We start from the raw sequence: 24,172 nt of genomic DNA on the forward strand, positions 1-24,172 counted from the left end.
TGTGCGCGAGGCGGGGGGGGGGGGGGGGGGGGGGGGGGGATATTGAGGTTGTCACATGTGGCCAAAAAATTTAAGCTTCTGTCAATGGTATTGGGGTTGAAATAATACATATTTTAAATGCCTGAGCGATTCAAAAGGAAAAGAAAAGAACACAGAGACAATAATACCAACGGATGACGGGTCCTACGCTTTACATAACGCCACAAACTTGCACAAGGCAAAAATCAGAAGCAAAAAAGCCCTCTAAATCATCAAAATACAACAAAACGCAATTTCATGCCACCACCCCAAAAGAAAAAGAAAACCCTCACCCCCCCCCCCAACAACAACACACTTTGTCCCAAATAAAAAGAAAACAAATGAACCCACCGAAAACTGCTTGGCAAATATTTTTCTCGTGGTGCCTAATATTCTAGCTGGAAGGAGCTGTGGTATTTATTGTTTTCTCTCACTCGCCTCTCTAAGCGTGCCTCTAACATACTTGTTCCAACGGCTCAGATCTCTCGCTCCCTTTTGTGTATTTAGCGCGAGGAGCCGAGTTTATGGGTAGGAGAGGAAGAATTAGCCCCAGACCCCGGGAAAGCGTAGCGCACTCCCCCTCTTATGTCACCGAATAGCAAATTAGTTCTCAGAATTCCAGAGGCCGAGCTTTGCTACAGCGAAGACGCCGACGTCACGGAGGAGGAGCCCACGTGACGGCGGCGGAGCGGGCCGTTCCATCGGCGGCCGGGGGCAGGGAGGGTCGCCTGCCAGCCGCGCTCGCCCGCGGCGGGACCCTTGGTGTTCCGGGCGGCAGTGCTGCGGGGAGCTCGATCGGCCCCGGACGGTGGCCAGCGGCGTGGCTCCGAGGCCCTGTGCCGGCCAGGAGGGCGCCGCGGTGTGCGGCGCCGTCACCGAGTCCTCCCCTGCTGCGGAGCAGTGGTAAAGCCCGCAGCTCAAATTCCGAGAATTGAGCTCTGTTGATTCTTAGAACTGGGGTTCTTAGAAGTGGTGATGCAAGAAGTTTCTAGGAAAGGCCGGACACCAGGTGATTATTGCTGTTGCTGCCGCCGCCGCTGCCGCTGCCGCCGCCGCCGCTGTTGCCGCTGGTGCCGCTGCCGCCGCCGCTGCTCATGATCATGATTTTACCTTTTAATTCTTTTTTTTTCCGCTTTTGCCAAATGCTTTGGCTCCAAGTTTCCTATGTGTATATATTGATATAAATGTATCTATTTATTGATTCTAGCTGTCAGGTGTTAAAATAAATGCCGAAGATCAGCCCCACGTCTCTCCCACTGTAGGATCTAGCTTTACGCATACGTATTCTTCTTCTCTCTCTCTCTCTTTTTTTTTTTTTTTTTTGCTGTCTTGGAGCGCCTGGGCCGCCTCGGGGAGGCTGTGCCGCCCTGCCCGGTGTTGTTTCGGTGTTTGGAGACGCTGGGGCGCGGGGCGGCGGGCGCTGGGCTGCGCGGCCTGGGAGGGCGGACCGCGGCGGCCCCGCCGGCTTCGCGCGGCTTGGCTTGCTTTCTCTGCTCGCTTGCAAACTGCCTTCCCCGCCGCTGCCTCCCTCCCCGCTCAGTTCTCCCGGTGCCCGCGTTGGCGGCCGTCCACCGGCCCCGGCCCCGCACCAGTCCCTTGCCTTGCAGCCGAGCCGGGAGTCGGCATGGGGGGAATGCAAGCCAACTCCTCGGCTGGTTGTTTTATTTTCCCTTTTCTTTTTGGTCATAAAGCCAGATGAAGTAGCGTGTCTGCAGTTTCCTTTGAGAGCCGTGATCTTCCCAAGGAGAGAGAAGAGTGTTTTGGGGAGGCTTCGCTTGCACGGGGGAAGGGGGGCGGGGATGTTGAATACTTTGAAAATTATTCTTTCTTGGTTGTGAGTCGAGGCAGTCGGGAACCCGGGTGCGCTCGGTCTCCCCAGCCCGAGGAAGGAGGCTTGAAGGCGGGACAGGGATTTTGGGGGGGGGTGAGCGGGAGAGGGGTGCGCGGCTTTTTTTTTCTTTTTCTTTTTCTTTTTTTTTTTTTTTTGCACCTGCGGCGCTTTCAGCGTGCAGGACCCGGGGGATCTTGGCCAGCCCGTCCAGAGCTCCGGGAAGGTGGCGGGATTTCTGGCGGCCGCGGTGTTTGTATTTTGGGTGCTGCGTGACTGTGTTGGCTCTCAGCGGTAGTTCCCTCCCTTTCCTAAATTTAATTTCATTTTTTCCCCTTGGTGTAAGCTGTGTAAAAAGGCAGCGATTGGCCTGGGTATAGCGGATTCCAGGCTTCAGATTCCCAAGGTCCTTCTTTTGGGCGAAGGAATGAAAACAGAGCCCCAGTCCGCGTTCCTGATGTGAAAGACCAGGGAAGGAAGAAGGGCACTTTGTGACTCTGGCTGGGGGACCCGGGACGGGAGGAGTGGGTGCGAAAGGGAGATCTTTGTGAGTGATTTTGCAAAAAAAAAAAAACCAGATTGCGAGGTTGGTTGGATTTGCAACCTGTGGCTCTCCTCGAGGGAGTAGGAATGGGAAAAAGCGGCGGCGGCGGCCCGGGGCGGGAGTGGGTTGGGAGTTGGAACCTAGGAAATTGGCTGCCTGGGGGGCAGCAGGAGCTAGAGGCAACCCTGCCGGAAACAGTGAACGTTAAATGTCTTGAGAACTGTGGGTTGCGTTGCCTTTATAATACCATGTTATTGGAGTCCTGGCGAAAATGGAACTAGTGTTACAAAAATGAGTTTTAAAACTCCCCCATGATAAAAAACACCACCAACCAACATTTTCTTTTTAAGAGTAAAATAAATAACCTCTGTGCTGTGCTCTCTCCCGTAGAGATTTAGTTTTGGTGCTAGGGATAGTGAGAAATTACCTCAAACCTGGTGCTGGCGTCTAGAGCTGTTACAGGGTCCTTGAGTACAGCCGAGACAAGCGTTGCACTCCACCCCCTTAAAAAGTGATTTTTTTTACCTTTCTCTCCCCCCCCCCCACATTGTATAGTTCCCAGGAGGAAGATATTGCTATGCCAGTGGATGCATTACTATACACAAAAAGGAACAGCAAAAGAGAAAAGAGGGAGGGGGCAAGAGAGAGAGGGATCTTCGGAAAGGACTGTTTAGAAATAGAGTTTGTGGCTCAGCTACGCTGCTGGCTTCCTCTGCAGTTCGCTGGTTTCCCTTTTTCTTTGCGAGGTGTTGTGTGTGGTTTTAATAAATAACTTTAAAATAAGGGAGGGGGCAGCATGACCCATCCGGAGACGGCTATCTATTTTGCTCACTATTTGCTACCAAGAGCCTTTGGCGCTTGAGCAGGACCTCGTAAATCTGCAGCCCAAGTTGAAGTTCATCTGGCCCTAGTCCACACGCTATTCCTGGAGGTAGCAAACATGAGCTCAAAGGAGTGAGGTGAAATCATACTCTTCTTTATGTACCGATATTAATAAAAAAGGAAAGAGATTTGTCCCTGGGGGAAGAGGAAATGGCGAGAAAACACCAGGGGATAGACATTTTCTCTTGCTAAAATGACTGCAGTTGAGTCCTGGGGCCAAAATAGAAACCTGTAGATAGACAAACCCCCAACTCCCCATCCCTGTTTATAAATAGAAGTTTCCATTTATCCTATTTGGAAGAATTTATTTTCTAATACTTTCAGGCGTTGAATGATTTTAAGGGTCTGTTTGGTACCCACAGTAAGGCTGGATGCTCTTCAGGACAACTAAGCCAGCGGAGGGAAGAGACTGTCCAGAAAAACGGGTATTCACGCGTTACCTTGTTCCTCTCCTCGGTTTTGAAAGGTTTACAGCAATATTTTCTTGAAAAGACTAATTTATTCTGGGCTTGGTGGTCAGGAATGGCATCCTAGATTTCTAAGTTGTCGTTTACTGAGCCCCGAGGAGGAGTTCCAGTTATGGGTTGAGTAAATGCCATGACTAGATGTCAAAATCCTTCCTTCCCTCTGTCCCCTGCTGGGGATATCCCACTCTGTTGTGAAAAAAAAAAAAAAAATTGAGTTTCAAGGGGAGGTGGTGCGGCAGCGCCACCCCTTGGTGGGCGAAACTATTGGTAAAAGCCGAGTATTTGAAAAATATTGTGAAATGACCGTAATTAATTAGGCATGTGGCCCCAACTCCCTCTGAGAGATTTTCAGAAACTTTGAGAGATGAAACGTTTACATTAAATACCTTGCAGTTAATTTCTTAACTAGGATAGAAACATGTTGTTTTCAAAATGAGCATGATGTCCTTCCCGTAAATGAAGGGACAACCTTGCCGGGGTGGAGGTGGGCTGTAGTTGGCTCTTCGCTGCGTCTTCACTGGGCTGATGTAGCTATTTTTCCACTTCGGACTTGACTGCTCAGGGTACCCGAAGTCTGCTGATGGTCTGAGTTTGAGAATAGGAGGAATGTTTTGGTGCGAAAACCCGTAGGAACGAAAGTGCTCTAGTTTCCCCGGGGTCTGTGGTGGCATGTGCCCGGGTGGTGGGGAGAGGCTTGTGGACTGCAGGTAGCAGCGGTAGGCTGGGCTGCAGCCATGTGGGAGTCAAGGCAGTGTGGCGCGTGCCGGTTTCCTACACTGCGCAACAAGTGGGACCTCAGCGATGCGCGAGGGCTCTGCACAGTGGCCCGGCTGACCGGTTTCTTTCCGCTCCTTCCAACCCTCTCTGCTTCCCATTTCCAGACCAGTAGCCCCCCTCGAAGGACATAGTCGGTTCGGTCCCCTTCTCCTGCTTTTGCTCAGTGGGTCAAGGTCTTAAAAGGTCTTAACTCCGGCTACCCCTTCCTCCGTAGGGATGGCTCAAGAGCTTATTCCCGGCCTTTGAGTCTCTTTCTCTCCCCCCCCCCTCTTTCTCTTTCCCTCCCCCTTCCCTCTCTCTCATCTTCTGTCTCTCTCCTTTTGCATGAATTTCTCTTAATACTTTCAGGTATCACTTTTTTTTAAGTGAGTGTAGCCAGCTTTGAGGAGGGGAGGAAGGGAACAAATAACCAAATAATACCCGAAAGCAGTTCCCGAAACGGTGCGGTGTTAGATAGAGGCGTGAGCACCGGAAGAACAGAATTGCATCTGCTCAACTAAATGTTTTCCTACTTCAGTTTTGGAAGCATCTCCTCTTCCTCCCCCCTCTCGCCACCCCCAAGAAACAGAAAGCCTCTGGACAGGGCTACCGTGGAAGTCTAGGCTAACAGGGTGATTCTTGAACGGGCTGAGTCCGCCACCTAGTGGTAGGCTATGGTCAAGGTTCCTGCTCGGAGCGAGCGGTGGTCTGATCTGATCAGCCAGGACTGATGGGAAGGGCTTTCTCCAACAAACATGACATTTGACTTTCAAAGTTTTGACAAGACAGATGAAAACCATATGCTCACGCCGTCCACAAATCCACATTCGCTCAGTCTTTAATATCTATCTCAACTAAGAAACGGTCCTGTCTTTGAGGACATCTGTGACTTCTCCACGGACGAAGTTGGTAGCAGAAAAAGATGACACCCGAAACCCTCAGGATCTTTAGGATTTAAACTCCGTCGTTGTTTTTGTGGAATTAGGCCGAACAGTAAGTTTCTGAATTCCAAAGAAACTATCTCAGTTCATGGAGGGGAAAACAGTTTAACCGGAGGTCACTGGAGTTGCCAGTGCACATTGGAGAGTGTTCCCTACCATTATTTAGCATGAGAATTTTGACAATAGACATGAAAAGATTACAGAGTTACTGAGGGAGTGGGGCGTCTCAAAGCTGTAGCACGTGCTTGTACTGGGAGTTGGGTGGCTAGGGACTACTTAGTTCAGTAGGTGATGTACGCCAGCTAGCTGTCTGTATTTACATCCCGTCTGTATTTACATCCCGTTTATCCTTTACTCAGTGCCCTAGAGAGAAAGCAGGTTGGTGTGTGTGTGTGGGGGGGGGAGTGACTAAATTATTCTTTGAGAATTTGTGCCCCATCTCTTGAGTAAAGTTCTTTCTCAAAGCTCTTTACTGAGATGGCTCGCTTGCATTGGCGCGCGGGCGACCTCTAGCGGCGGCCTGCGTCCTCACCGCAGAGACACAGCTGTCTTCCCCCGCCCAGGCCGGGTGGAATCCAGTTCATCCTCTATCACTGCGGGAGTTGTCCCAGGCCGCCTCGCTGAGAAGTACGCCTCTGTTCGGGTTGGAAACGAATCTGGGGACGTGTCAGAAGCGCGGTCAAGTTTGACTCATCGCTTTCCAAGGACAGTTAGTGCCTTCCATCTTCATTAACGTGAATAAAGACCTTGGCTGACTTCTGTCTAGATCGAATTTTAAAAGGCATTGTTTGCTTGGGGAGATCATGCGTCTCTCTCCTGCTCAACAGCAGCCCCCCCCCCCCGTACCCCAAGGCCGATCCTAGTCCAGCCAGGATGGGGGAAGAGATCTCTGCTGAAGGACATGGTTTGCTGGCATTGTCTGCAGGACTTCTGGATGCTGTCTTGGCCAGGTTCATGGGGAGCATCCCCTCGGCTCTTCAGATCTTGATGATAAAACACATCCCTTTGTTTTATTTTATTTCCTCGAAGTTTGCAACCTTGCAAGAGCTCTGAGGCAGGACGTGTAACAGAAATGAAAGTCAGGACATAAAGTCCTCTGGTTAGTTCACGCAGCTGGGAGGCCATCACACGACCAATATCTCTTATTATCTTCAGTGTCATCGCCACCCAGAGGCAAGAGCAGCAATATTGTCCTCCTCTGCCTCCAGAACAGAAGCAACGCTTTGACTCTACCCATTATCTCCAGAACGCAGTGGCTAGACCTGAGTACCCTGTTAGGAAAGAGCGGTCCCGTTGGAGCCCAGGGGCATGTTTCAACGCGTCAGCCCCGCACCCCCACCCCGCCTTATTCAAACTCCTTGCCCCTAGACAGTGCTTAACACTTTGAGAATCCTCTTGGGATTCTTCGTAGAGCTATTGGAGTTATTAGATTACCAATAATCCAGCAACCATCCTGGGTAGAGAGGAGTGGAAAGGCGTTCTCCAAATCCAGACACTGGCCAAACTAGGTCAATGGGAAGGAGGGGCGGGCCGAGCAGCCAGCTGTAGTTTCAAACCTTGATGGAGGGCTCTCTCTAGCGTCAGGACGAGGTAAATACATCATTGTGATTGCACTTGTAAGACGTGCGGTAATTCCTCAGATATTCACTCCGGTCCGGTTTAAAAATTCTCTTAGCCCAGGGCGAAGAACGAGGAAAACAGAAAACAGGATCTTAAGAGCAGAGAGACCCCCATCTCTGGGGTGCGAGCCTGACCCCGCCTCTGCGGCGCAGAGACGCAACCCGCTACTTTTAGGACTGGACTAGGTTGTGCTGAAACCACCCCAAAGACGCTAGGCAGGACTGAGAGCACTTAGTGGGTGGTCACAGCGGGGGGACATTCCTGAGATGGATAGGCAGCCTTGCGGGGTCCTAGAGCTCAGACCAGCAGTCGGCGCGGTTACCCAGTCTCTACGTTTTCGGGGGAAAATTAGATTCTGAAATCCCGGAGCCTGTCTGGCTTCAGCCTGGTAGCTCTGGCTCTAAAGAAGGCTGGGCGGAAACCTCCCCTTTCTTGCCAACGTAGGCGGAAGAGACTTTGAGTTTAGTTTTCTTTCAGGTTTAGTTTTCATCCCATTCGGCCAGGTCTAGAAGGGTGGGGAACCCTATTCCTGGGGGACTCTATCTCTTTGACCTTGACTTCTTACCTACCCATTCCCTCTAAAGCAGGGGAAAAAATAGCAAACAAGAGGACAAAAAGAAACCCCAAGAAATAACATCAAACCCTCAAGACAAACAACAAAACAAAAGCAAACAAACTCCAGCCACCCAGTTGTCAGAATGGGGCAACCTGGAAATCATGGAGCGAGCCTCGGACTGTCTCCAGACTCTTGGGCTCCACACTCTGCGGTTTTAGCTTGTTGGGGGCAGGGATGGGGACCAGGTGGACTCGGGCCTGGAAGCCAGAACCCATGTGGACGGCGAATTTAGGGGAAAGGGTGCTCTGTCCCCGGCCAATGCTGCGTAGCCAGCAAACCCGGACTGGGCTTCCTGGAAAGTTACTTCTCGTTGGAGCCCGCGCTGGGCAGGAGTGTTCTATGAAATCCTCAGAGCTGAGGTCGACTACGTTCCGGGAATGAGAGGGCTGTGCCATTCCCCTCGTGGCCCCCTGCTTTGACAGAGTAACAGGAAAAAAAAAAAGTCGCACATAATGTTAGCTACCGCCGTTCACGAAAACATTTATTTGAATGTAACCAAATTAAGGGCCGTTACAGTCCTACCACCCGGCCCTGGCCGCACCTTCCCGGGCTTCGTGGCGGATGGGCAGCAGTGCCAACCGATCGCCAGGGGGTGGGCGGTCCCAGGAAGACAGGTACAGACAGCCAGGTGCGGTGAGAGAGTCTGCGCAGGCTTGCCAGGTGGCGGGGCTGGGGTTTGTGCCGGTGCGTGTGAGCAGTGCGACTGCCTTGTGCCACCTCCGCCCAAAAGGGAAGGGAAAGGATGAAGTCTTTCGAATTGGCTCCTTTGCTAGCTCTTCCCTCGCCTCTCAGATCTCTCTGCTTGTAAGTCTCTCTCTCTCTCTCTCTCTCTCTCTCTCTCTCTCTCTCTCTCTCTCTCTCTCTCTCTCTCTCTCTCTCTCTCTCTCCCCGCCCCGTTGTTCCCACTTCTGCTGCCTTCTTTGCCTGTTTTTTTTCCTCTCTCCTCTCCCCCCTTTTCCCTCCCAAAGGAAGCTCCTCTAGAGAAGCTGTCTCAGAGTGCACACGAGGAAAGCGCCCCGGGAGGGAAAGGATGCAGGGGTGGGTTAGTCATCATTTAATTCTTAGTTGGGGATTATTGCAGCTGGACCTGGAGTTAGAGCAGAGATCCAGTTTTGGTTCCCTTCTCCTTGCTGGCCTGATTCTCCCCGGGCTTGTTTTCGTAGAACCTTGTTTGAGATCTTGGGCAAGGGCTTGTTCCGGGAGCCTCGGTTTCCTTCGTAGTGAATCCTGACCGTTATAAAGATAAGGTACAATGATGGGTGGGAAAGGACTGAGTGATTTGTGATCCAAACAAGCTGAATGCTGGTTCGCAGAGCTTCCGTGTCTGCAGCGCCTAGAGGGAGGTGCCATTCAGCTAGAACATTAGCCCGCACCCTGGGAGTTGTGGTGGGGCCTGCTGAGAACAGTTGGTTTATAGAGAAGTGAATCCTAGAGCCGAGAGACTCCGCAGAGCACAGGCTGCCATGGCCTGGGCAAGCGCTTTGTAGGAGACAGGCTGAAAGGAAAAAGCCCAAGGCCAGCCTGACAGTGGACGTAGCAGGACTGCCTTTTTGGTTTGCTTTCTTTCGGTCTGTCCTCATCTGGAGTGAGTCATTGCCACTTGTCATGGTGAAATGGCAGATCTGGGCTTCCTGTGGTTCCAAACGTCTGTGACTGGAAATCCACAAGTGGTTGAAGCTCAGCACAAGTATTCCAGAAGGGTTTGTGGATCTCTTCCACGGGGAAGCAGGAGAAAGTTAGTAAATAAATGTCACGTGTCTGCAGCATTTATTTTCAAAAGAGACAAGTTTATTGAAGTTCCGTGAGGCCCAAGTGAAACCTGTTTCCTCACTCTGGATTGGGGTGGGTTCAGGAAGAACTAGGTTCTTTTGTCTTTTTCTGCCCTCTCTCTCCCCGTTTCCTACCCCAGACCCCACTCACTCACACGCACATCTTAAGCTTGAAGCTGATGAGATTGACTGACTGGCCCTTGGCACCGCAGAGAAATATCTGAGTGGTTACAGACACAAGGAAACCTCTCATTTTAGAGTGCTCATTTGGTAAGACTCAGCCCCATGAAATGGGGCAAAGTTGGTGTGGGGGAAGGAGCTTAAAACTGAGATTCACCCACCTCAGGGTGCCGCTGTCCTGCGTTTTTTACAGCACGTAGGCTGACTTGGAAAGAGGACAGGAATCTAAGCCAGAAGACCTAGGGCCAGGCCATCAGTGATCTACGTGGCCCTACATGACCTCAGTGGCCTTAGGCTACTTTACTGGGAAAGCAGTTCTGGAGGCAGGGCTGTGCTGTTTAAATGGGAGAACAGAGTTCCAATATATTATCACTCTGCTTTGCAGCCCACATCCAATCATAAAGGAGAGTCTTGTACCTACGTTCTTAATGATTTTTGCTTTAGAGAAAACAGTCTGGAGAGAGCACATATTTCATTAAATCTCTTTAAGGCTCCCTGGCCAGTTCCCAGCTAAACCACACAGTTAAATCTTTCACCAGCCAGGAGAAGGCCAAACTTGGAAGCTATGGTCAGTCCTCTGTCTAGTTTTAGATCTCGAAATAGAGGGAGAAGAAACTTTGAAAAAGATGGCAAAGATCCTCAAGGAATGCGCAAACGTGATGTCTTGGGTTTTATTCTGTAGACTTGGTTTTCCGTCTTAAGTGTTCCAGAGAATTAGGAGATACCGCCTGGCTGTTTGTCCTGAACAAGTCATTTGAACCCTGAGTCTCAATTTCATCACCAGTGAAATAAGGATAAAGATATTGGCCGTATCAGCCTTGTGGAATCATTCTAAGACTTGAAAGATAATATTTTTAGTAAGGGTTTGAATACCATCCAGTGTTTTTCGGTCCCCGAAGAATCATTATCATTAATATTGAAAGAGCTACTTATTTTTTTGTTTCCCATAAACTCAAATGGTCTTTTGATGTACATATATATATATGTATATATATAATATAATATATATATATATTTACCCTGGGAAAGGAAATATATGTATACAGGTATATGTAATTAATGTAGGCAGTGGTATTCCCAGCAGTAAGGATAAGGCATTGTTACCAAATGGCTTTGAGTGCCTGTTGTTTCTATAAGCGCAGAGATGGAATATGTTTGCTAGCTTGTGGGAAAACCGCACCAGCTGGCAGGCTGCAGCTATCAAAGCAAAGCTAACTACGTGTGTCCTAAAATAAGACCGAGTGGACAATCTTACACTCATTTACTCAATCTCTGTTTGCTCTCTTTTCTGCAGCTTTAAAGCAAAAATTTCGACTGTGAAGCAAGGCATTGGGTGAGTAAATCAAATCATAGGCTGTAAGATTTGTAGATGAATTATTTCTTTTGAATTTCACCCATGCATGTGTGTTTCTTTTTAAGCTTGCCACCTTTCGCTTGACGAACAAAAGATGATGACTTCTCTCTGTACAGATCTCAGTGCTCACCCCTCTGTCCCGATACTAACGGACTAAATACTGTTGCATTGTATTATTCGTTCGTCCCTTATTCGTTCACAGTTCAGGCTAGTCTGGTTGCCTACTCGGCCAGTGCTTGCTAGTGCTAAGTATTCACATTATTAAATAAAACAACTCACAATCGCAGAGCATGGGATGGATAATGAAATGACATACAGATAAAAATAGCTGCACCTTCCCCCCCAAAGAACCCATTATGGTCTAGGCACATATTTCTAATTTTAAATACCACATAGGTATTGCCCTTCCTATTTTGGAAAACCAAAGCCCGGAAACAGTAACAGCACACTCCACGTCATAGAGCTGGTGAAAGGCAAAGCGAACTGGGTAACTCTCCAAGAGTGGTTTTCTTCATTGCAACATACTCACTGCCTCTCAATGCTTGGCAGTGTCTTTCGTATATGGGAAAAACACTTAACAAACAGTCCTTCCCCTCCCCTTTCCCCTAAAGAGCTTTCTACCTTAGCTTTTATTCTCCCTGTTCGACAGCTATGACTAGAAATGTCCAGAGATGGACTAGGAATTGTCCACTAGATACCTGAGTTGCGTTCTAAACCTTAGCTTGTTAAACCATTGCCTACGTCTTTTGGTAAGCAGGGAGTAGGTTCTAGAGGACTAATAGGAATTTAATTTCTGTTCAGGCGAAGACAACATGGCCTCGCCGGCGGACAGCTGCATCCAGTTCACCCGCCATGCGAGTGATGTTCTTCTTAACCTTAATCGCCTCCGGAGTCGGGACATCTTGACAGACGTTGTCATTGTGGTGAGCCGTGAACAGTTCAGAGCCCATAAGACAGTGCTCATGGCCTGCAGGTGAGTGGTGTTGGAGTGAGGGGTGACTGTGTACAACGGGGAGGTAGGATTGGCAGCCGGCAGCGAGACGAATTCCTTGCGTCTGTGGTGATAGTCCCTTAGTCTCCGGATCTCAGCACCTGGCCTGGGGTTCTGGACTTTGAGGAAACAACTGAAGGAACACACCTTTAGAGAACAGAGGCATAGGGGGTGAAGAAATGTACTCTCAAAAACATGATGCGTCTGAAGCCAGGAGGGAGCCACATGCTCGCTAACTAAAAGAAATTCAGTTAACCAGTGTGCACATGAGAAGCAAAGGGTAGGTTCTAAATACTTTAACTAAGCTCGATGGCTTTTTGCCCCTTTATGCCATAACTGTACTTTAGTGACAAAATATTTTTTGAAACAGCTTTAAACACATTACTTAGCTAAGATTGGCCTTGAAATTCTCTGTAGGCATGAACCACCATGCCCAGATTATTGGACTTAATTTATAGTATAACTATATTTCCATGGTTTAAGCAGAGAGTGAGTAAGTCTGATAATTCTTCGTATTTTCCTGAATTTCAAGTTTCCTTTGTGATATCAAATTAAGTCAATTCTAAGCTCTCCCTACAAGCTGTCTCTTGTGGATGGCACCATGTCTCCATTTTGCAGACAATGAAAGCACGGCACAGGTCTATGTAGTGATGTACAGCTCTGTGTTGCAATTAGAGAAAGTAGCTAATGTCTAAAATTAGCACTTAAAAAATAATGTGAAGGGCTGGCTGATGAGATGGCTCAGGGTGAAGGCATCTGCCTCCAAGCCTGATGACCCGAGTTCAACCCTAGAACCAACATGGTAGAAAGGGGAGGAGTAGCTCTGACATGCTGTCCCCTGGCCTCCACTCCCATTCTGTAGCATATTAACACACACACACACACACACACACACACACACACAAAATAAAAATTTGAAATACAGAGAACAGAAATTTGTACAGACATAAAATAATAGCTAGTGTTTACTGTGTGCCAAGCATCAGTGGTACCGCTAACAGTTTTTATTTTTGACACAATCTTATTTAAGCACACACAATTCTCCCCTTACCTTGGCAGATAAGGAAACCAAGGTACAGAGAAGTTAAGGGTATTAGTCAAGACTGCAGAATTGCTTATTGGGGAAGGAAGGTCTGGTTCATTTCTGGTAACCCACCCAGAAAGAGTAAAGTTGAAATGACAAGCTAGTCTAGAATTCTAGTTTTAGCTGAATAGACAACATGACCTGAAGTCGTGGCTTGGGATTTGCCTCAAATCTTCTAGGAATAATTGACCTTCTGATAATCCTTGGTCTTTGAGAAAGGTGGTGGAACATATGGATATATTATTATTTGTCACCCAGCCCTAATTTGCTCCTCATGCCATTGACTTTTTAAAATAAGGGTATTGTGGCAAAGAGAGGAAAGTACTTAGACGAGACTTAAAGCCAGATTAGTGGCTGCAGATGAGAGCTAAGTCAGACAACAGGAAACTGTGCCGTGATTCTGAGACTGTTTCCCATTTCCCACACTCTGCGAATTCAGTTTCCCCATTTGTAAAGATGGAACTTGGTGGTAAATTTTTCACAGGATTAGAAAGAACAGAGGTTAATGTAAACATGCAAAATGCTTAAAGAATTCCTGATGTGGGATGGCCTTCTGTATATGTGTTGCTTTCATTGGTTGATGAATAAAGCTGTTTTGGCCAATGACTTAGCAAAGTAAAGCCAGGCTGGAAATCCAAACAGAGATAGAGAGAAAGAGAGAGAGAGAGAGAGAGAGAGAGAGAGAGTAGGTGGAATCAAGGAGATGCCATATAACTGTGACCGGTAGGTCACAGGCTCGTGGAGATGCACAGATATGATAGATGTGATAATTAAAGATGTAAGAGCTATCTAAAAATTCACCCGAGCCATTGGTGAAATAGTGTTGTAATTAATATAGCTGCTGTGTGACTGTTAGGGTCTGGGTGGCCGGGAAACCAAAGCACAGTCCCATCCATAAATTTCTGGTATCTGCTAGGCTTTCCACAGGGAGAAGGTATTAGTAAGTGCCATGGAGCTTAGGCATCTGGGCTCTGGGCTGACAAGACACAGATCCTTTGTGACCCCTACAGTTGCACCTCTGCTTGTCTTACAGCGGCCTCTTCTACAGCATCTTCACTGACCAGTTGAAGTGCAACCTTAGCGTAATCAACCTGGATCCTGAGATCAACCCTGAGGGGTTCTGCATCCTCTTGGACTTCATGTATACATCTAGGCTCAACCTGCGGGAAGGAAACATCATGGCTGTGATGGCTACAGCCATGTACCTGCAGATGGAACACGTTGTGGACACGTGCAGGAAGTTCATCAAGGCCAGGTGAGCTGCTCTCTAGGTAAAAGCTGGGGATGCAGAAAGGATACTTCCAGATCAGAAGCCATGCCTGCCACGACAGCATCTAGGACGCATTACACCCACCTCGCTACAAAAATCGCGCGTTTCTACCCTTTATTCTTGTACTCTAGGCAGATGTCATTCCTTGCAGCAGCCCAGATGTGTATGTCTTGGGTACCCTCCGCCCCCCACACCCTGCCCCATTTTCTTTTAGTCTCTCTCCTTCCACTTACCCTGCAGGGCCAGAACTGGATGCCTTTTCCACGGAGGTTTAGCCGACTCCCTCTGCTCCTCTGTGTTTGGCAGGCAGCATTTTTGCTTTTTCCTTCCAACCTTCTCTTAACGATTATGTGCATATGTGGGCTCTCCTTTAGATTTCTAAAGTAACTATTTACATATGTGCCTTAGTGCCCTGCCAGAGCACAGGCCGCCGGAGTCTATGGGGCTGCATTACTCTTCACCCATATGGGAGGACACGTAAAGAATTGAATCGAGTTCACTTGGTTGAACCCTTACCCAAGGAGTAGGAGACGTGAATATCCGTGGAGGTCGAGGATGCTGAGATCTGAGGAAGTGGAGAGCCTTGCTAAATACAGCAGCTACTTGAGGCTCAACTGTCTCAGAATCGCTCACCTCGGCAGCTTCAGGGAAGCGTCCTTCTTTCTTAACAGAAGCCATTTCCAGTCTGCACCTGACCCCTTCCAAGGACTAAGGACTCATGTTCTCAGCACCATACCATCCACCTGGGGTAGCTGAAAAGTCCCTCCTGACAGTCTCTTAAGGTCTGGCTCTTGGAGCCCTCACTTTCTGACTCTGGCTCTGTTCGCTGGAGAGCGGGTTAAGCTGGCCTACTTTTTTCAACCACATAAGTCCCTTCAAGTATTTGCAGCCAATGTTTTTGTCTCCAGTGGGTGATAATGGCAGCGAGTTCATCATTGCCTTCATTTGGGAGTACTTTATACAGGCCAGGCCTTGTGCTCCCAATAGTTAAACAACTTGCTCCAGGTCAGAGCTGCATTTGCAAAACAGGCCAGGCTGTTCTGGAACCAGGGCTTTTGCACTGGTCACTGCCTGCTCTCCTCCTCCGTGGACTTGCCAGTGCATCTGTTGAACATATGGGCCAGGTCTTTTAGTTGATATTCTCTGAGTGTATCACACTAACATTGCATACATTCTTCCTTCCTTGCTTCCGTGTGTGTGACATGCCTGCCTTTCCCTGCAGGATTTTGCTCAAACGATTTTGCTCGTTGCTTGACATGAGATACAGGCCTTAAATGCTTTATGTAGCCCATCAAATTCTGCATCACCAGAAGACATGCAGAATTATATTATAGTTCCTAAGGCATGCATACATGTGGGCCTCACATTTGCAAGGTCAGGTCCAGTCAGACACAGAATATACGAGTGACTCATCTTCCTCAGTTTCCCCAACTACTAGATTACAGTTTTCCTGGTTACTAGCCCTCTGAGTATTAATGCCCTATAATTGTGTTTCTCACTCCAGAGTCAAATCTTCAATGTCTAGCTGACTCAGACCCAGAAGTGGTTATATAGCAGTGTCTCTGGAAGGTCACCTGATTAACAGTTCTAACCTGGGGTCATTTTTTTAACCCCCACAGCGAAGCAGAAATGGCCCCAGCACTTAAGCCTCCCCGAGAAGAGTTCCTGAACAGCCGGATGCTGATGCCCCATGACATCATGGCCTACAGAGGGCGTGAGGTCGTGGAGAACAACCTGTCGCTAAGAAATCCTCCTGGGTGTGAGAGCAGAGCCTTTCCCCCTAGCCTCTACAGTGGCCTGTCTACACCGCCAGCCTCGTATCCTATGTACAGCCATCTCCCACTCAGCAGCTTCCTTTTCTCTGATGAAGAGCTACGAGATGCCCATGCCCGCATGCCTGTGGCCAACCACTTCCCCAAGGAACGGACCCTCTCCTGCGACAGTGCCAGGCCAGTCCCCGGTGAATATAGCAGACCAGCCATGGAGGTGTCTCCTAGCTTGTGCCACAGCAGCCTCTACTCACCCAAGGAGACAGTCCCAGAGGAGGCACGGAGTGACATGCACTACAGCGTGACTGAGGGCCCCAAGCCTGCTGCCCCCTCTGCCCGGAATGCCCCATACTTCCCCTGTGACAAGGCCAGCAAAGAGGAAGAGAGACCCTCTTCGGAGGATGAAATCGCCCTGCATTTCGAGCCCCCTAATGCACCCTTGAACCGGAAGGGTCTGGTTAGTCCCCAGAGTCCCCAGAAATCTGACTGCCAGCCCAACTCACCCACAGAGTCCTGCAGTAGCAAGAACGCCTGTATCCTTCAGGCCTCTGGCTCCCCGCCGGCCAAGAGCCCCACTGACCCGAAAGCTTGCAACTGGAAGAAGTATAAGTTCATTGTGCTCAACAGCCTCAACCAGAACGCCAAATCAGAGGGCACTGAACAGGCAGAGCTGGGCCGCCTCTCCCCTCGAGTCTACCCTGCCCCACCTGTCTGCCAGCCACCTTTGGAACCTGAGAACATTGGTCTCCAGTCCCCAACCAAGCTCAGTGTGAGTGGAGAGGACTCAACTATCCCCCAAGCCAGCCGACTCAATAACATCGTGAACAGGTGATTTCAGAGGCTGTGGGCCTAGGTCAGGGGTGACCTGTGTACAGTTCTGAGCTTCCCAGCCTCAGATGGCTGCAGAGTGCAGGGCTGTGAAGTCTTCTGTCTAAAATGCTGAGGGGGACTAGTATGAGCGTGAGTTAGCCTGAATCATGAAGCATAGTTCACGGAAGTTGTATTTTTTGTTTCATTTTCTTTTGTTTTCCATAGCAAGAGAGAGCATTGCCTTGTGTGGGAGAAAAGCATTCCACAAATCCCAGAGGCACTTCCTGTGGTCGTGATGGATCAGGGAACCCCCCTTTTAGACGCAGAGAGGCTGTGGGCTGCAGACCTTAGGAGAAGCAACTGAGCCTAGAAGTGGAAGTTAAGCATTCGTTGACACCAGTCAGCAGAAGAGAGCTTGAGGAGGGCTCGACCCTTAGAACTGCAGAAGGCAACTGTGATCTCTGGGCTTGCCTGAGCATACAGAGAGAGGTTAGCATGGAGACCATGTGGACTACTACTGCTGGCTGCTGACACCCCCTTTTTTTCTGTCCACAGGTCCCTGACAGGCTCCCCCCGAAGCAGCAGTGAGAGCCACTCGCCACTTTACATGCACCCCCCAAAGTGCACGTCCTGTGGCTCGCAGTCCCCACAGCATACAGAGATGTGCCTCCACACCGCTGGCCCCACGTTCCCCGAGGAGATGGGAGAGACCCACTCAGAGTACTCAGATTCCAGCTGTGGTGAGTTTCTTTCTCCTCCTTCCCTCTTGGTGCCTGGGAGAAGGGAGGCCCCTCTGCTCTGTGGCATTTGTGTTTCCATTTTATTGGTGCTGCTGTCTCTGGGAACTGACCTGGAATATAAATCCGTTGGTACTCACCATCACCAACAACAGTTAGTCTCTCTCCCTCTCTGCCTCCCAGGAATGGGCCTGATCAGGGGTAGGTGTTGAACTTGGGTAACTGAGTGGCTGAGCAATCTTCAGCTTCACCCCAGCAACAGTGGCTTGCAGGGCTGCTGGGACCCCCAGAGCTTCCTCAGCCTGCGTGTGCCAAAACTACTGTACCAACCTGGATGCATGGTAGTGTTTCTTGGAAGGCTGTAGTTTCTCTTTGGAGAAACTTCTGGCCTTAGTCATTCCTGTGTCTTTCACAGGCCCTAGTTGGTTCCTAGCATGGAGGAGGTACTTAGAAAAGGTTTGCTGGATTAAGTTAGTTGAACTAAATTATTAAATTCACATTTCCGTATAGTCAGTGTTGGCTCCCTCGGTTTTTAACCCGGTAAAAAGTCTCACTCTAGAAGACAGCTCGAGCAGCTATCTTTTGTGACCAAGAAGATATATAATCAGGGTTAAATTGCAGGGATATACCACGCTCAAACTGTTGTGACAAAATAGAGAAGCTGCTGACTGCGAGCAGCGTGGCACAGGGCCACAAATCAGAGGGAGAACAGGGACCGTGCCCGCCTGACCTCAGATGACTCCTGCAACCCAGTTCCTGCCTATGGGCCTCTGGTCCCATTTCCGCCATCACCTTTAGGGTCCTGTCTTTGATGCAAAAATGACCATGGAGTCTTCGTCATTAATCCCTCCTGAAGGGACTTAAAGACTAATCGGGTTAGATCTGGGTCTTGTGTCCCTATAATTTTGTCATTCTTTTTCATTGTATAATGTGCTCCTGTGAGTAGGCAGGACAGGGATATTAGCCTGACTTGGGAGACTCAGAGAGGCTTAGAGAGTCTTGCCCCAGGGCTGCTGTGTATGAATAGACGTTGAACTGTGAACTGATAAGAAAGCCTTCTCAGTGCTCCAGGAGGAAAAAAAGCTAAGGTGTTCTCAAATTGGTGAGGCCATGGGAAAGCCCTAGACCTTGTGATTCAATCTGTCTCCCATCTCTTGTTATCCACGAGTAAATGCTGAGAAAGATAAAAACCCCACTGGTCCTATGGGTTCCCGTAAGTGTTGGTTAGGGAGCCTGGGGTCCAGGGTAGCACTGGCCTCGTTCCAGAGAACAGAGGCTTCTGAGCTCTACCCTGCTGTCTACCTGTCTACCATGCTGATGTGGTTTCCCTCCATGCTCTGCAGAGAACGGGGCCTTCTTCTGCAATGAATGTGACTGCCGCTTCTCTGAGGAGGCCTCACTCAAGAGGCACACGCTGCAGACGCACAGCGACAAACCGTACAAGTGTGACCGCTGCCAGGCTTCCTTCCGCTACAAAGGCAACCTCGCCAGCCACAAGACCGTCCACACGGGTATGGCCTTTTCCCACAGTGAGTGCTCCAGTTCGGGGCTACAGACAAGAGGATAAACCTGGGGACTTTGTTGGCATGAAGCATAAGGCAGGCCCCACCCTGGCTTCGCCTAGGGCGGTGGTTCTCAACGTATGGGTGGCAACCCCCTTGGGAGATGAGTGGCCCTTTCACAGGGTGGCGTATTAGATATCCTGCATGTCAGATGTTTACATTATGGTTCATAATGGCAGAAAAATTACAGTTATGAAGCAGCAATGACAATAATTTTATAATTGGGGGGTCACCATGAGGTGGCAGCGTTAAAAAGGTTGAGAACCACTAAACCAGGGGCTTAATTCTATCTTGTCCCTGCCACTCCCCTTACTCTTTGCGTGTCCTGCATCCCCTCCTCTGCTGGGGTTGAGTAAGGAGACAAATGCTGGTAGAGGCAAAGTGGATTGGGTTTGGGTAGAGCCAGCTAACAATAAAAGCCGCTTGATGCTCCTCAAGGACTTATCAACCAATGTACGGTCTTTTTCCCAGGGCAAGTATCACAGCCTCATTGTTGTGGGCATTAACTAGCTCTCAGACCTTCCAGTGGCCCCATTATCCCCGAAACTTTCCATGGTGGAAGGCTCAACCCTAGATTGGTTTCCTCTGCCCAGCTTCTGCTCAGCCCCACACCCCGCCTGGCCTGCAAATAGAATACAGCTGTAGTTGCCTGCCACAAGCGGAAAAGTATGTTCTGCGAGAGAAACTAGAGCAGCCTGATTGTATCTCCCTGGCGAGCGAGTGGATGATTGCATCAGTCTGTCCAAGGGAAGAACCCGAAGCGTCTTCCCAGGTCGTCTAAATCAGCCCTTCCCACTCAGTGAGGGAAACTGAGGCCCAGAGAAGGACAGTCTCTTGCTCAAGCCCTTATAGGCTGATGCCCTAATGACAGCACTCATTCTGCAGGTCGGGCTTCTCGAAGCTTCACCCGTGTGTCCTAGGTGTTGCACTGTTCACATCCCACCATGCCACTGCTTGTTTCCTGGCCTTGTCCCCTGCTGAGTGTGTTGGTGTGTGTGAAGGATGGCGAGTCCCAAGATCAGTGGTTCTCAGCCTGTGTGATCCCTTTGGGGGTTGAATGACCCTGTCACAGGGGTCACCTAAGGCTTTCAGAAAACACAGACATTTACATTATGATTCCTAATAGTAGCAAAATTGCAGTTATGAATTAGCAACGAAAATAATTTCATGGTCGGGACTCCCCACACCATGAGAAACTATACTAAAGGGTCACAGCATTCATTAGGAAGGTTGAGAACCTCTGCCCTAGATTCTCCCTTTGACCTCCCTATAGAGAAGGGAAGGCTAAGTTGTCTTGGCCAGTTGCCTTGAAATTAAGGGGCAATGTAGACCTCCACTAAATATGGTCCCCCTTTTCCATGTGTCTTGGCCACAGGTGAGAAGCCCTACCGCTGTAACATCTGTGGAGCGCAGTTCAATCGGCCAGCCAACCTGAAGACCCACACTCGAATTCACTCTGGAGAAAAGCCCTACAAGTGTGAAACCTGTGGGGCCAGGTTTGTGCAGGTGAGCAGGGCAGCATGGAGAAAGGACGCCGTGGGGTGAGGACCTGGGCGTAGGCTGGCCGAGTGAGCACCCTGGAGGCACCTCTCACGCTGTGCTCTCCCTCCAGGTGGCCCACCTCCGTGCCCATGTGCTCATCCACACTGGAGAGAAGCCGTATCCCTGTGAAATCTGTGGCACCCGCTTCAGGCACCTTCAGACTCTGAAGAGCCACCTGCGCATCCACACAGGAGAGAAACCTTACCATGTAGGTAAACCCTAGCTATGGCCGCTGGCTGGCCCGAGAGGGAGGGATGTGGAACAGGAGGGCTGCAGAGGCATCTGCTTCAACCTTTAGCGTGCAGTGGACCAGTACTGTTCCAGAGATCTAGATCTGAGCTTGATTGTCAAAGAAATCCCAGGTCTCAGTGTGTTCATCTTGGAAACAGAGGCCTTGGTCTAGGTGACCTGGGTCTTAGAAAAGGCCACGTAATTGGGCTGTTCATTCCACAAATATTTTCTGAGTGTCTCCATTGTAGCTCTAGACTAGATATGTATTGAAGAGCACCTAAGATGTCAAAGCAGAGCCTAGTCAAAGAGCAACTAGAGAAATATGGCAAAGGAAAACACCAAAACCAGAACCAAAAATAAGCTTAGAAAACATCGTTTCAAGACAGAGCCGGCTGGGACAGAGGGTGGTTTGGCAGTGAAGAGCACCTGCTGCTGTTCAGTTCCCAGCACTTGAGTTGGGTGGTTCACAACAGCCTATGATTCCAGTTCAGGGGATTCATCCCCTTCTTCCGGCCTCCCCGGGTCCCAGCACACATATGGTGCAGATATAGATAATCATGCACACATGTACATAAAAAATAAATGAAATTCAAAAGAAAGAGCAGGTGCCCTCATGCTTCGTGCCAAGTCAAGGACAGGCTGTTGGAATGAACGTGTCCTAGAGCAGAGTCTCTGCAAACTATAGCCCACTGGTTACGTTTTAAATGTTGTGTAGTTTAAAACTGGGACATTGTGAGTTTTGTGAAATTTAACTTCCGTAGGACCTAAATAGTTGGAACGGAGAGATTGCTTTGATGCTTTGATACATCAGTGGCAGCGGGCTTTGGATGAGCATCTCTGTACTTGCTGTTTGTCTCTTGGCAAATTGGTTATTGAAAAGGTGAAACCCTTAGTGCCTTAGTTTCCTTGTCTGTACATTGATCCAGAAAATAGTGCCTACTTCACGAACTGACTCTATTTAGGTAACAATTCATTCAGTGCTTCCAGTTACTCAAGCTCGTGACCATGGCATGGTCTGCTCTGATTTTAGTCACAGAGACAACCAGGACTAAGAGTGACATTTGGCATTGATGGGCCCAATCCCTTACCGAAGGGAAAGCTAAGGGCTTGGTAGATGACATGGACAGGATGTAGGGCGATGGTGGCACAGCTGGCGTGGACCCGTGCCATTTGAAAACACATCTTCCAGGCTCTAGAATCTCCATGAATTTAGGCCATCTAATCCAAATGTGCTGTTGCGTTCAGACTGCCATCACAGGTTTCTGAGGGTGCACTATGCTAGGTCGTAGGGAGACTCCAAGGTTTGGATGAGAAGTATGCACTTCAGAGTATTAGCCACCTGATGAGGACGTGAATGCACAAAGATGGTAGCGGGGCACGGCTGTAAATCTGAGATCTAAAAAGATATGGATGTTTGTCTTAGACTCAGAAATGTGTTAATCATTAGGGGAGTTTGCATCGGAATTGTGTCTTGGATAAGATTTGTAATCATGCAGTTAAGTCAGGGAAGGGCATTTCAAGCCTGGGAAACATGAGTGACCTGGAAAGGAAGGAAGGGACATTTGTCCAGTTTACTTAACCTCCAGTGGACCCAGGATTCAAATGGGATCCCTTTTAGAGGGAGGAGCTGCGTCCACCCTGCCCTCACAGAGACGGCCAGCTCTAGGTTTTTGAGAATGGACTCATTTCTTGAGTCGCTGACAACTAACGTTTTGCTTCTGGTGTCTCTCCAGTGTGAGAAGTGCAACCTACACTTTCGTCACAAAAGCCAACTGCGACTTCACCTGCGCCAGAAGCACGGCGCCATCACCAACACCAAGGTGCAATACCGCGTGTCGGCTGCTGACCTGCCTCCGGAGCTCCCCAAAGCCTGCTGAAGCATGGAGTGTTGACTCTTTTCTCCCTAGCCCTTTCTCAGAACCTCCCCAAAGGATGCTGTAACACTTTACAAAGGTCACCCCATGATGTAGTGCCTCTCTCATCCACTAGTGCAGATCATAGTTGGGGTGGGGGGTGGGGGTGGGGTTCGCGGGACCGGGAGCCAATGCAGCTCCCCTTCCCACACTGCCATACAACATTAAGAAAATACTATTGCTTCTTCTCCTATGTGCAAGGCAAACAAATCATGTCAGCAAAAAGCAAAATCATTTTCTATATCAAAGTAGGGGAGAAGGCAAAAGTTCTGACGTGACAGGTTGCAATGCGAGGAATGTAAATGTTCTGTGGGAACAGAAATCTCTTTTGTATGTAAATGTGTATTGTTTTCAAAGACAAGACTTCAGTATGTTGTCAAGAGAGGGCTTTAATTTTTTTAACCAAAGGTGAAGGAATATATGGCAGAGTTGTAAATATATAAATATATATATATATATAATATAAATATATAAACCTAAAAAGATATATTGAAAATATAGAACTGCGTTAAAGGCTCGATTTTGTATCTGCAGGCAGACACGGATCTGAGAATCTATTGAGAAAGAGCACTTCAGAGAATATTTTAAGTATTGCGTCTGTATAAGTAAGAAAATATTTTGTCTAAAATGCCTCAGTGTCTTTGTATTTTTTTGCAAGTGAAGGTTTACAATTTACAAAGTGTGTATTAAAAACAAAACAAAAAAAAGAACAAAAAAAAAAGCTGCAGAAGGAGAAATGTATACTTTTGTTCTAGTTTTCAGTTTGTATATACCTGTAACGTGTCCTCACGGTGCCTTTTTTTCACGGAAGTTTTCAACGATGGGCCAGCGTGCGCCATCCCTTTTTGAAGTGTAGGCAGACACAGGGACTTGAAGTTGTCACTAACTAAACTCTCTTTGGGAATGTCTGACTCCTCCCACATTCTGCGTCATGCTTGTCGTTATAATTACTCCGGAGACAGGGTTTGGCTGTGTCTAAACTGCATTACTGCGTTGTAAAATATAGCTGTACAAATATAAGAATAAAATGTTGAAAAGTCAAGTGAGATTTCTCTGAAGATCTATCTTTGCATGGACATCCGAGCGGGCCTGGCCTCCGAGCGTTCACGTTCCAGTGGGAACTGTTCTAGGAAGGAGGGGCCGCTGGTCCGTGAGGTGTTGTAGAGGGGCATTGCTTGAGGTATTTTTGTTCTGAGCACAGACCCCAGCCTGAAGGTCAGGTGGAGGATTTGAATCCCCTAGCTCTGGGGTGCACTCTGCGTGCAAGCCCTTGCACTTTAGACACAAA

The 24,172-nt window shown here is 48.9% G+C and overlaps 1 protein-coding gene across 4 annotated transcripts; it reads left to right on the plus strand.

The window, feature by feature from the left end:
• Positions 1 to 958: 958 nt before the first annotated feature.
• Positions 959 to 23,926, plus strand: Bcl6 (BCL6 transcription repressor). 4 transcript variants are annotated; one of them, XM_038345212.1, is made up of 10 exons: positions 959 to 1,027; positions 10,916 to 10,954; positions 11,777 to 11,948; positions 14,084 to 14,305; positions 15,940 to 16,917; positions 17,455 to 17,639; positions 18,980 to 19,147; positions 20,574 to 20,704; positions 20,811 to 20,948; positions 22,705 to 23,926. In XM_038345212.1, exons 3-10 carry the CDS (start codon positions 11,788 to 11,790, stop codon positions 22,846 to 22,848), a joined length of 2,127 nt encoding a protein of 708 aa, XP_038201140.1. In that variant the 5' UTR covers positions 959 to 1,027; positions 10,916 to 10,954; positions 11,777 to 11,787; the 3' UTR covers positions 22,849 to 23,926. The 4 variants fall into 4 exon arrangements, with proteins under 4 accessions (XP_038201140.1, XP_038201138.1, XP_038201139.1 ...); XM_038345210.2 differs by lacking the exon at positions 959 to 1,027 and adding an exon at positions 5,247 to 5,488; XM_038345211.2 differs by lacking the exon at positions 959 to 1,027 and adding an exon at positions 8,581 to 9,407.
• Positions 23,927 to 24,172: the final 246 nt, after the last annotated feature.

The sequence above is a fragment of the Arvicola amphibius genome, chromosome 10, assembly GCF_903992535.2.
Source record: "Arvicola amphibius chromosome 10, mArvAmp1.2, whole genome shotgun sequence".
In the NCBI taxonomy this organism is placed as follows: domain Eukaryota; kingdom Metazoa; phylum Chordata; class Mammalia; order Rodentia; family Cricetidae; genus Arvicola; species Arvicola amphibius.